The 13255-nt window shown below is 37.1% G+C and overlaps 2 protein-coding genes and 1 long non-coding RNA gene across 5 annotated transcripts in view; 1 reads left to right on the plus strand and 2 right to left on the minus strand.

The window, feature by feature from the left end:
• LOC306996212 overlaps positions 1-13255 on the minus strand; it is a 1114438-nt gene that overhangs the window by 901387 nt on the left and 199796 nt on the right. The gene's annotated exons all lie outside the window — the stretch shown is intronic.
• The window catches only part of ftr84 (finTRIM family, member 84), a 26487-nt gene continuing 13232 nt past the window's right edge, over positions 1-13255 (minus strand). The window contains exons 3-11 of one of the 3 annotated variants that reach the window (XM_079606506.1): positions 10050-10137; positions 6580-7149; positions 5630-5725; positions 4136-4261; positions 2869-2976; positions 2544-2700; positions 1680-1733; positions 1516-1569; positions 1-1404 (exon numbers count right to left, since the gene is read on the minus strand). In XM_079606506.1, coding sequence (XP_079462632.1) covers positions 860-1404; positions 1516-1569; positions 1680-1733; positions 2544-2700; positions 2869-2976; positions 4136-4261; positions 5630-5725; positions 6580-7149; positions 10050-10121 — 1782 coding nt within the window. In that variant the 5' untranslated portion in view covers positions 10122-10137 and the 3' untranslated portion in view covers positions 1-859. The remainder of the gene's footprint in view (positions 1405-1515; positions 1570-1679; positions 1734-2543; positions 2701-2868; positions 2977-4135; positions 4262-5629; positions 5726-6579; positions 7150-10049; positions 10138-13255) is intronic. The other 2 variants (XM_079606505.1, XM_079606507.1) reach the window with 2 other exon arrangements.
• Positions 11432-13255, plus strand: part of tppp2 (tubulin polymerization-promoting protein family member 2) — a 3798-nt gene continuing 1974 nt past the window's right edge. Inside the window, exon 1 of the mRNA XM_079606513.1 lies at positions 11432-11776. The gene's annotated coding sequence lies outside the window, so the exon portion shown is untranslated. The remainder of the gene's footprint in view (positions 11777-13255) is intronic.

Consider the following 13255-nt stretch of genomic DNA (forward strand, 5'->3'; position numbering starts at 1 on the left):
CAATGATAATAAGACTTGTTTTATTTGTCTCGGTCACATAATCACTTAAATACACACTTTTCTCTTGATGTAGCCGCATCTGAACCCAAAGATTGCTGAATGTATGTGTGAATTGCTGCAGGTTTTGAAATGACACTTCATTCAAAAGAAATCATCCTGACTGGATTAGCTGGCTTTGTTATTTTTAAACATGTCTGGTCTCCTTTTTTATACACACATGCCCTTTTTAAGAAGTAACTAAGAATTGTTTTATTTTTTTTAAAATGTTTTGGTAATGTTCACTGCCACTCACCCAAAAACCAAAGGAAAAAACAAAACAAAAAACCTTTCAGGATTTTACCCCCTCATATCTGTTAATGTTTTTATTTTATTTTACTAGATTCTCATTATTGTAATAGACCTTTAGTCAAGGTAGTGCTGTATTTTTTACAGGAATGAAAATGAGGCTGTGAGGAACAGAAGTGTTTATTATTAACCTAAAGTTAAAAGTAAAGTTTTAGAATCACATAACATTTTTTGCTTTTTAAAAATATGAGATTAAGAATTAGTATTTACCATTAGTGTAAAAAGAATTGGAGGGTAAAATTATCCTGAAAATAATGTCACAATGCAAAGGATCCTAGACATTTACATTATACAAATAATCCTTTTTTTTTCTTTCTTAAAATGTAAAATGTGACCAGAAACCGTCTTCATTACATTCACAGTTTAACATTTTTTAAATGACACCTCTCCCATACCCCACCGCTCAGTTTTGTCTTAAAATTCAATATGATTTTTAATTTCACTGTTCACCCTTTCAAGATTCTGTTAGATGAATCAATTAAGAGCTTAGGGTCAAAGGTAAGCTCAGAAAACTTTAGCGGTATGTTCGACAGTTCTTCTCCAGCATGCACAGAGTTACAGATGATCCAACACCAAACCCCGCATACAGCGGTTCAGAGAACTTGGCCTGAAATCTGTGGATGAGCTCCACTGTCTCAGACACAGTGTAAAAGGATACAGATCCTCCAGTGTAATCCAGGTACACACCGATCCGTGTGGCACGAGCTGCTCCCGGCAGATCTTTATCCATCTTATTGTGCCAGGCGGAGTATCCAGAGTCTGAGCACAGGAGACTCCAGGATTTATCATTGTATCCCAGAAGGCTGTTCGAGTTCTTACCTTTACGGCTGATGCTCTTGAAGGCAACTCCAATGGAAAATTCACCGTTCCACTCTGCCTCCCAGTAATGCCGTAATCCACTGAGCGGCTCCTTGCACAGGATCTGGCAAAACCCATCGAACCGCTCCGGGTGATCTGGGTAGAACTGGGTTGTTCGCTTACGGATCACCCGACGATTCCCGTCTGAAAGGACTAGTTCTTTATAAGCGGTGTTGAGATCAAATGTAAGTTTACAAGAATCTGTGAAATATATTGTGGAAAAAAAATAGAGTCCTTCAGCATTTAGAAGAATAAAATATTTTCATCTGTATAGTGAAGAGATTAATTCATGTTAATTGTCTATACACTCACATCTGAGGAAATCCAGTCTTGATTTAGGCTCTGGGAAGTCAGTTCTTATAGGAGCTGAAAATATAGTATAAAGCTAAGCTAAGCTAAGGTACATAAATGAGCAGAGTTGTGCTGTAACATACATACTTCATTCTAAATAAACAGAAAACAGTAAAACCTCTTACCATTCAATCGTCCTCCAGACCTCGGAATAAGGACATAGACTGAAGTGTCACTCACTGAAAAATGAATCATGCAAAAATGAATAGTAGATAAAATATAGCACTCAAAAGTAGAGTCGATTTTTTTAAAATAATATTTTATTAATATTTTTATAAGGATGCATTAAATTGATCAAAAGTGAGAGTAAAGACATTTATAATGTTGCAAAAGACTTATATTTCAAATAAATGCTGTTCTTTTAGACTCTTTCTATTCATCAAAGAAATTTACAACTGTTTCTTGAGCACCAAATCAGCATATTAGTATGATTATTGATTATAGAATGAATTACATTTTAAGGTCAATTCACACTGCACGACAGACGCCGACCAAAGCTAAATCAGCCTTTGTAAGCCAAATCTTACCAACACCAAACATTTGAACAATAGTGTGTCTACTCACTGTCTGTGTCATTGTTTGCATTTACATCCATAATTTACTCTGGAACTACAGGGGTACAGAGCTGATTATATTCTGTTTGCTGTCTGTTTCTGAAGCAGAGCAATGCTTTCCATCTCTACTTAATAGTTACTATTATTTTGTGCCTTTTAAATATAAATATTACATAAGTCAAAAGAGATCCCATGTCTTTTCCTTAGCCTGGTTAAATGTTATAGTATTAAATATTAAAAAAAAAAACCCTCTCCTTAACCCTCCCTTGTTTTGGCTTATGCTACTCTGAGCAATGCCAGAACTTTGTATTTTGAGCACTTCTTGCATTATTTTTGCCTCTTCACGATGACTCGCTTGCTGTAGTCCTCAGTTGTAAGTCGCTTTGGATAAAAGCGTCTGCTAAATGACTAAATGTAAATAGTCTTCATTGTTACCTCGTTTGGAGATGTTTCCCAGCTCTTTTTTGCAGATGTTGTCCAGGTGTTCTTTCATGTCAGTGACGGTCTTGCTGATCTCACCGAAGGAAAACTCTGGGTTTATCAGCACTTTGGGCACCATGGGCTCCGGTGCAACTGATAGTGTGGGAAAATTCTGCACAAATAATGAAGACACTTAACAAAATCTGTGCTGCTAAGTAGCTTCCCTGAATGGCCATATAAAGTTTCCAGTCAGGCTAGTCCACAGATTTCAACTTTCTCAATGGCAGAAATCCAGAATGATAAAAAGAAAACTAGTGAAATGTGAGAGGCTGTTCTTTACCTGTAGGAAGTGAATGTTGTCCTCTGTGTCAAGTATTTGACGTAGTTCAGCATCTCTCTTCTGAAGCTCCATAATCTCTTGTTCAAGTCTCTCTATGTACCCCTGAGCCTGTCAGTACATTAAAGCTATCACAGTCTGAGAGCGGGAACAGCAACTGTAGCAGCTCTATAAGCAGTGTGTGTGAAACATATCAGTTACAGTCATGGTCAGAATTATTGAAGGATCAAAGAAGGCTGTGAAAATAAATCTGCATTGTTTATACTTTGAATCTATCATTCAGATAGATTTATCAACCTTTTGTTGAAGTAAAACAAGTGAAATTGGCACCCCTTGAAATTCTTATGAGTAAAATATCTCTTAAGTATATTCCCATTCTTATTTACATATTTTAGCACAACATGGTGTCTAGGAACATGAAATTGTTTCACATGAGTATGACTAGAAAAATTCCCTTAATCATCCATCACAATGAGTAAAACCAAAAAATATAGTTCTGATGTACAGCAAAAGATTGTTGAGCTTCACAAAATAGAAAGTGGCGATTAAATATCTTTGAAATTGTGTTCCTATTTTTTGCTGGAGGTCCTGGACATCTTGTTCAGATACATTGCATCATAGTTTCTATCAAATACCAACAGATAAACAATCAAAACCTGACCGCCTCTGCCAGAAATCTTATAATGGCCGTTGTTTAGATCTCCAATCAGGACAATGATCCAAAACAAACAATGAAATCAAAACAAAACTGGGTCACTGAGCACAAAATGAAGCTTCTGCCATGGCCATCCCAGTCCCCTGACCTGAACCCTGAAGTGGGGTGAACTGAAGAGAAGCACCAACATGGATCTGGGAATCTGAAGGATCTGGAGAGATTCTCTTGTCAGCTGTTCTCCAAACTCATCAGGCATTATAGAAGAAGGCTCAGAGATGTTATCTTGGCTAAAGGAGGTTGCAAAAAGCATTGAAAAAAGGGTGCCATATCTATTTCATAAAGAGATTGTCCCTCCATTATCAAAAAGGTTCTATTTTTGTGAATTCTTTGATTAACAATGCAGATTTATTTTCACAGCCTTCTGTGTTCATTTACCAAGGGTGCCAATAATTCTGACCACGATTTTAATTTTTTCATGTCAACACTTAAATTGAACTTAAAAACTAAATATTTTTTTCTCACCAGTTCCCCAATAAGCAGCTGGGGTTTTAAATGGATCAAATTAATGCATCACTGATTTTAATTCATTCACATCTGAATGTAATGTGTATACACCTGAGCCATGGAGGCCTGTAGGTTGGCCTGTATGAGTTGGCTTATCTCAGCATGCCACCGCTCTACCGCCTGTAACATCTCGCTGAAGATTTTATCACTGTCAGTCTGTGCCCGCTGCGCATTTCCCTACAGAGAAAGGGCAAAAAACGGCATTAATCCACACACCCATTTTATACACTTTTTTTAAGTGAAAAAAAAAGAGAGAATGTGTTTCACATACAATGATGTAACTCGCTCATTAACTAATATAGTATGATGCATCGTTGGACAAACTAACCATCTGGTCACGACAGATTACCGAAACTGTATGTTTCCTACATTAAGTATTAACCGATCCAAATATTCATAATCAATTATAACAATCTATGATTAATTATTAATATTTCTTTAGAGCCAATTTGCTACATATGGTTCTGTTCTGGGCAGAACTCCCTGCGCATCCATGCAGCCTAGCATGGATAAGAGCAGGGAGAGCTAAAAAAAAAAAAAAAAAAAAACCTTAAATGTATTGCAGATATCATTAATTCAATATTTTAATGTACAACATGATTTGATAATTTAGTCTGATTCAAAGGGGAATCAGTATACCAAATCCTCACTGGACTATCACTGTAAATCTGCTTTTAAACAATCTGATTGTTAAAAGCGCTATATAAATGAAGGTGACTTGGCTTGACTGGACGAGAGGAGGAGCTGGGGATGGAGGAGGGTAATAAGCTGCTGATAATACTGAATGAACTTATATATGATTGCTGTGATAGGCATCGTATTCCTATAGGTAGACGTGGATCAGCTGAGAGTCGCTGATGCAAGCTTAAATAATGTGACCTGCCAGAACTGACGCTACGCTTGATTGTAGAACAAAATGTCTAAGTATACTCAAGTTATGTTTACCACTGACTTTATAAATAAATAAAAAACATTATGAAACCCCATAGAAAAATCTCGAAGGAACCAGCGGCGGATTAGTCTTCTGGGTTTTGATGTCATACCTGCACCACTCAATAGGACTTTTGTTGGTGGAAAAGTAATAACTTCTGCTAATTAATCTAATCAAGATCTCCAAGATGCTGCTGTAACGAACATGGCACCTAATTTAACGTTTTTTGTTCCATGTCATTTTGCGTTATTTGATGTCTGATTCATGGCGGTTCCCTCAATCATATGTCATAAATACTGTTGTTAAGTACGCTGCATTTTACGCATGCGTACTCTTCAAAAATGGCCCTGATTGTTGATATGCTTATATATATTTAATTATAATGAAATATATAGAATGTAGAAATATATAAATTGTGCCCAAGAGCATGATCGGTTTCCACATTTTAACAAGAAACTATGCTTCTAATCACAACTCGAGGGCTGTAGTCCCAACCCAACCACGTGTGATGAAACGCCAAATCGTTGAACTATGTTGGTAACGACGGAACTTGTCTAACTATGCTTTCATGTTTCACCTAGAAGCTTCTTTAGGACTCTCCGGACTGGACTAACCTTAAGAACATCCACGTTGTGTCTGAGTTCTTGAAGTTCTTTCATTCGATCCTGGATAATGTGCTGAACCTCTGTCTGAGTCACAACCAAGACTTTCTATAATCACACACACAAAAATGTATGCAAAAAAGAGAGATCTGAGATTACAGTCTTCATTACAGATGTTTGCTAGACAAAATATTTATCCAGGAAGATAAATAATACAATAGTGTTATAATATATCAATAGTCCTAACTATTACTTTAGGTCTACATTTAAAAAAAAAGTATTCATAGAGGATGCATTAAATTGTTACATTGTTACAAGTCATATACCAAATTATCCTTACAATACAAACTTTTCGAAACCTGTGACAGTCCACAGAGAATGAGGCACAGAGTAAGGCTAGTTGTCAGTTGACTTTTTAACTTTAGAAAATTTTTCAAAGTCAAGGCAGATACCTTAAAGATTAATGAAATCTTCAAAAAGCTATTTTACATTTCCACTGTTATTGCCGGGAAACAATTCATTACATTCATTATGAAACCCAAAAATACCAAACCACTGTTTTGAATATTAATTAATTATTAAAAAAAAAAATATGAATGTATAAACCAGTTCAAACCAGCTGTGACAACTTTCCCTGACTTTTATAAAAAAGGACTTTGACTTTTAAGAAAAATATCCTTATCCTGAGAACACAGTTCAACCTTTCAGTTAAAATCTTTCTTCAATGTAAAGTTGACTAAATTATGATCCTAAAATTCACAAAATTACAAAGATTATTTAATTTAATAAATTTTTAACTAGATGTTTGAAACAACATATAAAACTATTGATAGAGAAAATAGCCTACATATTTGTGTAATTGGATTTCTGACTCAAAAACGTAATCGTTTCTCAGATATGGCCTCTGTGACAACTTGTCCTGGTCTACTCTCAACAGTTATAATCTCCTAATGATGTCTCACCTGTTTCTCTGTGCGTTCATCATCTGCACTGACTATGTTGTGGCTGCGATGTTCTCGTACTGTACACAGCACACAGATGCACATCTGGTCTGAGCGGCAGAAAAGCTCTAAGCCTTTTTCATGCTGCGGGCAGATCTTCCGATCTAGGTGTCCTGTCTCGTCCACCAGTTTATGCCGTTTAAACGTGGCTGATTCATAGTGAGGCTTGATGTGCGTCTCGCAGTAATAGGCCAGACACATCAGACACGACTTCACCGCTTTGCTCCGCCGACCGGTACAGAAATCACACAGCGCGTCACGCTTGAAGTACGGAAACGGGGTTAGCTCACGTGGGGGCGGCCTAGGCTCCGGGTTGCCTACGTGGGGTACGTTACGTCTGAGTATGGGCCGAGGAGTGAAGGTCGCCTGGCACTGCGGACAACTATACACGCCGAGGTGGTCAGAATGGTCCCAGTAGATCTTAATGCACTCCAAGCAGAAGGTGTCTCCACATGGGATGGTGACGGGGTCTCGCTGGGTGTCTGTGCAGAGTGGACAGGTGTAGTCCAGGTAGTCAGATTCTGCCATTTTCTAAAAGGAAGACATGAGAAAGACAAGTGAATTGAAAGAGCAACTGAAGCAGGAACACACCTGTATTTATAGATTAGCACCAAGGGAGGAGGTGCTGAACTACAAACACAGTATGAGCTTAGATGAGGGTTTATGAGGCACATGTACAGGTATCCAGTTTCGGGAAGTCACAATTAGAGCAAATGTTAAAGAAAGAATTAAACTGATAGCTCACCCAGAAATTAATATTGTTATCACTCTCACTCATGTCGTTCCAAACCTGTATGATTTTGTTTCTTCTGCGGTATATCAAAGAAAATATTTTGAAGAAATGTTTTTGTTCATACAATCAAACAACACAGGATCCTATTCAATTTCATTATATGGGGAAGGAAACAAATGCACCTTATTTTATGTTCCACAGAAGAAAGAACAAGTCATACAGAATTGGAACGACATGAGAACAGAAGTTTAATTTTTCGGCGAACTGTCACTTTAAGTTTCTAATAGTGCAAATTCTAACAAATAAAACTCAAAACCAGCAAATGTGCTCTCTCTCTCTCTCTCTGTACATGCACTGCAGCGAAATGTGAAACTTGTGTTTTGTCTGTCAATATGGAAAGTGGTTAGAATAAATTTGTCTAGTCAGTGCTTGTATGTGAGTAAACTACTGTGACATGACAGCACAGTGTGTACTGTACACACTCAGCCTAGTGTCATGCAGGTAGAGCACAAACACACATACATACATTCAAGGTCAAACTGTCTAGTGCCATGAAGGGAAATTTAGTACAGGGTAGATGGGTTAACATATTTCTCTGCTCTTAACCAGAGGTGGCCTTTGCAATTTGGAGGCCCGTTTCAAAGAAACAAATATATGGGGGGCTAATTTTCATTGGCAAAAGAGAGCAAAAACAGACGATATTCTGAGTCTAAAAAATGTAAGGTGTCTAATATTAACTTGCCGTTGTATAAAATCAGTATCACATTCGCAAACGTGACATTCTGATGCTGATATTCGTACAGCATTCTTGCTCGTATGGTATTGCCTGACTATTGTCACAAGTGCACTGGTCCTCCCTCTCTCTGTCCACTCACTTGAGATATTTACCTCCTAACAGCACCCAAAAGATGTGTGTGTGGATATACTTACCAATTGAAGTTACATCCTCTATTGTCAGCTGCAACCCTAAGAACTGAAGCATTATATTGCACTGCTCATTGTTTGTCGTCTATTCTCACCTGTTTGGACACTGTTCAATAAAGCTTTGTGCTATTCATCCATTTCTCTTTCAAATCTGATATCTCCTGCCAACTATATCCTGTTATATTAAAAACGAGTTGCCACAATCCCCCATTCATTTCTGACCCTGTTGTGTGTGTGGCGTCATAGCAGGGGGCGGGGCTCTTTTTCGAGTGCAAGCGGAGGCCTCTTCTGTTGCGAGGCCCGTTTCAAGTGAAACATAGCAAGGGCGCCCAGTGCCGCCCACTGCTCTTAACTTATCATAATATTCCTGGCACCTGATGGATCTGTCTTCAACATAGGCAGTACTAAAACAATTATTGTTGTTTTATTTGAGGTAGTTGTCTAATCACTATTTTTTTGTGTCTATTATTTTTTTGACATTAATTATCGAAGTTTCATTTGAGAAATATTTTTAAATACATTTTCATCGTTACTTTAGCTTTAGTATCCAACTTATTTTTTCAATACATCATTTTGATTCAATTAAGTTATTAGCTAAAATGTAAAGTTGCTTATAAACGCCACCTTTCGGCCAATTTTCAGTAGACAAATTCGTTACACAATATATCTATTTTTGCAATGGTAGGACATTCAGAATTGATGTTATTATCTGCTGAAGTTGCTGACAGTCATGTTTCCGAGTAATAGTAAAGGAAAGAAGAGATGAAGATCAAGAGGATGTATACCAATTAATTTCATGGATCATCACACTATTGCAGTTAGTGGTTTTTCAGTTGTAGCTCTCCCTGTTGGTGGAGTTTTTTTTAAACTTGGTGCGAGTCTCAAAATGTCCTGTTGTCTATGTGTGTAAAGTTTAGTTAATCTAAAAATCCTTACAAATACATAGGGTTCCAGAACTTTGTGCTTGGACCCCTAATATAAGAAATACCAGTTTGCAACATCACGCAGCATAACATTATGTTTTTGTACAGTTAAAATGACTGGAAAGTGATGATAACGGAAGCCTATCACATTAAAGCTAAAAATAAGGCGTTTCCTGTGCATTCACAATGGTGTCCTTGCAGGTCCAGGGAGGGAATGGTAAATGATGCTGAGCAACCATCTGGATGAGCTGCCAGACCTGCACTTCAGAGAAAAGACACACATTCTTTGCAGATTGCACAAATTATCATCCCCTTAATACCAATTGAGCAGTGTTTATATGGGACAGCCTACATAGCAGTCAGTCTGCATCCTTTTATTACCAGTCTATCCATCTTCTTGAATGTGCTGCAGCTACATACATAATGTTTTTTGTTTACCTGGACCATAATCTTGAGAGAATGTTTCTAGTACCTTGTTGAATCCATGTCACAAATAATTAGGCTAATTTGGGGTCAACTGGTATCCTACCCAGTTTTAGAAATGTGCACCTAATAAAGTCAAAATTGCATATAACATGATCCGTTAATAAATTGATACCTTTAGTTTCAATAAGCATTCTAATAGTCATGTATTCAATATGAAACAGCTCTTTAAGCTCCACTGCTTTGTTTATTTACTACGAACAAACACTTATTGACGATTTCAGATACAGTACTTTTTCCATTTGTCATTCATGGTGAGGCTCATGCGTATGTGGGTAGATTTTTTTAAAGCTTCTTGCAGCTAGGTTATCTATAGCTTCAACAAATAATACTGCAACTTATGAATGTATGTTTTTCATGATTCTGACCTGCGGGATACATTGCTCTTCAGATTGTCTTTGCAGCCATTGGATGTAACATGCTACCAGTTCTTCTAGCATCCTGTAGATGGTGCTCCTGCAGTTCATATAAAGCAAATTATGTTATGCTTGTTTATAATTCAAGGTCTTTTTCCAGTACTGATTTTAAACTGTTGCACTGCTGAAGAAAATGTTTTTATTCATATACAGACACATAAATTAATAAACCATTTATACTATGATCAAATGTTTGAGGAAATACTGGAGATCCTCATTCTCAAACTCCATTTATCACAATGCATTTTAGTTATTTTGTACTTTCATCAGCTCATTATTTTTCACTGATTTCCTTAACAATAAAACAGCGTGAATTACAAATTATAGGCCATAAGGTTAAGTTTAATAAATGCATTTTATTGGTTATGTGTTTATATCAAATGCTGGAAATGTGTGGGATTGAAGAGGTACATTATATGAAATCGATTTGAATAATAAGAGTGTGATGCAATATAACTCATTATCAATGGATATTTCTGATAAAATTCTTTGAAATTCATTTGTTGATTGCATCGTGTGGTCTTCTATACAAGACTTTTCCTATATATAGCAATATAGTATCTGATATAATATTATTATTATTATTTCCTTAATATTACTTTATTATTGTAGGCTAAATGAGATTGTCTGTATTGTGAACTAGCTTCAGTCCGCGGGAGGTCTGAGCTGAGCGAGATTATACTACTGATTAAATACAATGATATATATCTGCATTTTCCAACTTATGCAGATTATGCCTATGGATAAAAGAACCACTGAACAGCAGATTTGACTCCAGTCTTTATTCAACATCACAACGCAGAGGCGTAGCCGATTCGTAGCGAGAGACGCACACATGCACGTCCAAACCGGCTACATAGTTAGTCTTCATCTCCAAAAAAAAATGTGTCTGAGGTTTGCATCACCAAGACTAAACTTTGTTTGGCCTTATATGCTGATATAATTGTATATTCAATTATGCACTTATGTTAGAAATTGTTAATGTGATTATCACGTTTACATTAACTGCAATACGGACAAATTTCAGTTATTAAATCAGAATATTCTTGTGCATGTACTGCAAACAGACATTGTTCCTCTAGTTGTGTTGTTGTCAGAAATGATGAGTTGCTGTGAGTGGGTCTCTATGCGGTTGAGTTGTCTGTAAGTGGCGAGTGCTCAGAGCCATTAGAAGGAGATGCAATGAAGCCATTATAGCAAATAACATTTAGAGCATCACAGTCCAACAACATGCGTGTAGTCCGTGTACGTGTGTGTATTCACTATGTAACATCTGCTCCACAGAGATTGGTGTGTGTGTGTAAGGGTGTGGCAGCAGAGAGAGAGACAAAGACAGAAGGAGGAGAGGACAAGGAGGGACAGAAGGTTGAAAGTAAAGGAGTACTTAGTCAGCAAAGCAAAAGAGAAGGACAAATATTTAAAAAAGGCCCAACAGGCAGATACATTTGAAATAGCGGGAAGACAAGAGGACATAGAGAGAGAGAGAAGAGCGAGTGAAGTCATCATTTGTGCTGGGCTGTGCTCTCTCCTCCCCTCTCTCTTACGTCATTGTACACACACACACACGCGCGCGCACTTAGCACGGGCATAGAGGACGACGGAGAAACACACACCCAAATTCAGCATCCTTTCGGTAGCAGCTTAGCATCAGTATCCAAGATTGTCCACCTCACTGTCAGGTAGGCTTGAATCTCTCCTGCTCTTTCATTCTCAATAACACACACCCATCTGGAAGCATTTATGTTATACCTACAAGGCCAAACAAGACCAGCAGGGATTTATGCATGAGACGCAGTTAGCTTGTTTTTAATAGTAGACATATTTCAGATAATATAGTACATTTTAATATGTATTTTGCACATTAAGAATGAAAGGAATATAGGCAGCATTAGTTGTTTACAAAAACCTTTTAATTTTTCAATGCAAGAGTTTCATGCATTTTTTTATATATATTTAATGTACTTTCACTTTATTATTCCATCTATAAAAGGTAAATGCAGTTGCAAATTTCACGAATGAAAAAATACTCAATATTAGAAAGAGAGAGAGAGAGAGAGAGAGAGAGAGAGAGGGGGGGGGGGGGGGGGGGAAGCCAGCAAAGACAGCTGAAGCTAATTTAGTAAAGTGGACTTCATTAAATTACGGCTTTTAGTGCGAGTTATATAAATGTGTCTGTGTGTGTGTTTATATTATATTACATTGTGGGGACCAAACTTCCCCACACAGATAGTGAAACCTGAAATCACCAGCCAGTGGTCCCCTCAAGGGAAATGGAGTAATGAACATCCTAAGTGATGTTTTTGTTGTTGTTGTTGTTGAAAAAGTAACTATGCAGAAAGTTTTCGGTGATGGGTAGGTTTAGGGGTAGGGTTAAGTGAGGGATAGAATATACAGTTTGTACAGTATAAAAACCATTACGCCTGTAAAGAGTCCCCACAAAGAGAAACCAAGTATGAGTGTGTGTGGTTCAGGTATACCATTATGGGGAGAAAATGTCCCCACAAAGATGGCAATATCCCCAAAAAATGTTTTGGTCCCCATTAGGAAAACAGCTTATTAATCAAACTACGTGTTTTTTGAAAATGTAAAAATGCAGAAAGTTTTCTGTGATGGGTAGGTTTAGGGTAAGGGGATATGATATGCATTTTGTACATTGTAAAAAGTATTATGGAATGTGCCCATTAAACATGAATACCCACCGTCTCTCTCTCTATGTGAGTGTGTTCACGCGTGTGGAGTGAATGATATTTGTGAGCATGGATCATGGAACAGTGTGGGAAAGTAACTCTGGGTGTAACCAGTACAGAAACATTACAGCACCAGGAGGATAGCAGCTTTCACTGTACATAACAGACATCAAGACTACATTATTAGGAGAGGTCATAAAAAACACAAAGTACACACATTTTCATTAAGATGTCAAACAAATGAATTTTTTGAATTTTTCTTTCCGCTAGAATTTCTAATCCCTCACATCACAGAATGCTGTCATACCAAACACTGCTATAACAGTGATATGATGAACAGTTGTTTACAGATGTTACCATATCAAATATTTTAGCACAGCTGAAACTGTATTTACCAAGCCATTGTTATTGTTAACTAAAACTCAAAAAAAAAAAAAAAAAATTTGTTAATTGAAATGAAGCTAAAATAAA

This window comes from Phoxinus phoxinus (assembly GCF_949152265.1).
Source record: "Phoxinus phoxinus genome assembly, chromosome: 3".
In the NCBI taxonomy this organism is placed as follows: Eukaryota; Metazoa; Chordata; class Actinopteri; order Cypriniformes; family Leuciscidae; genus Phoxinus; species Phoxinus phoxinus.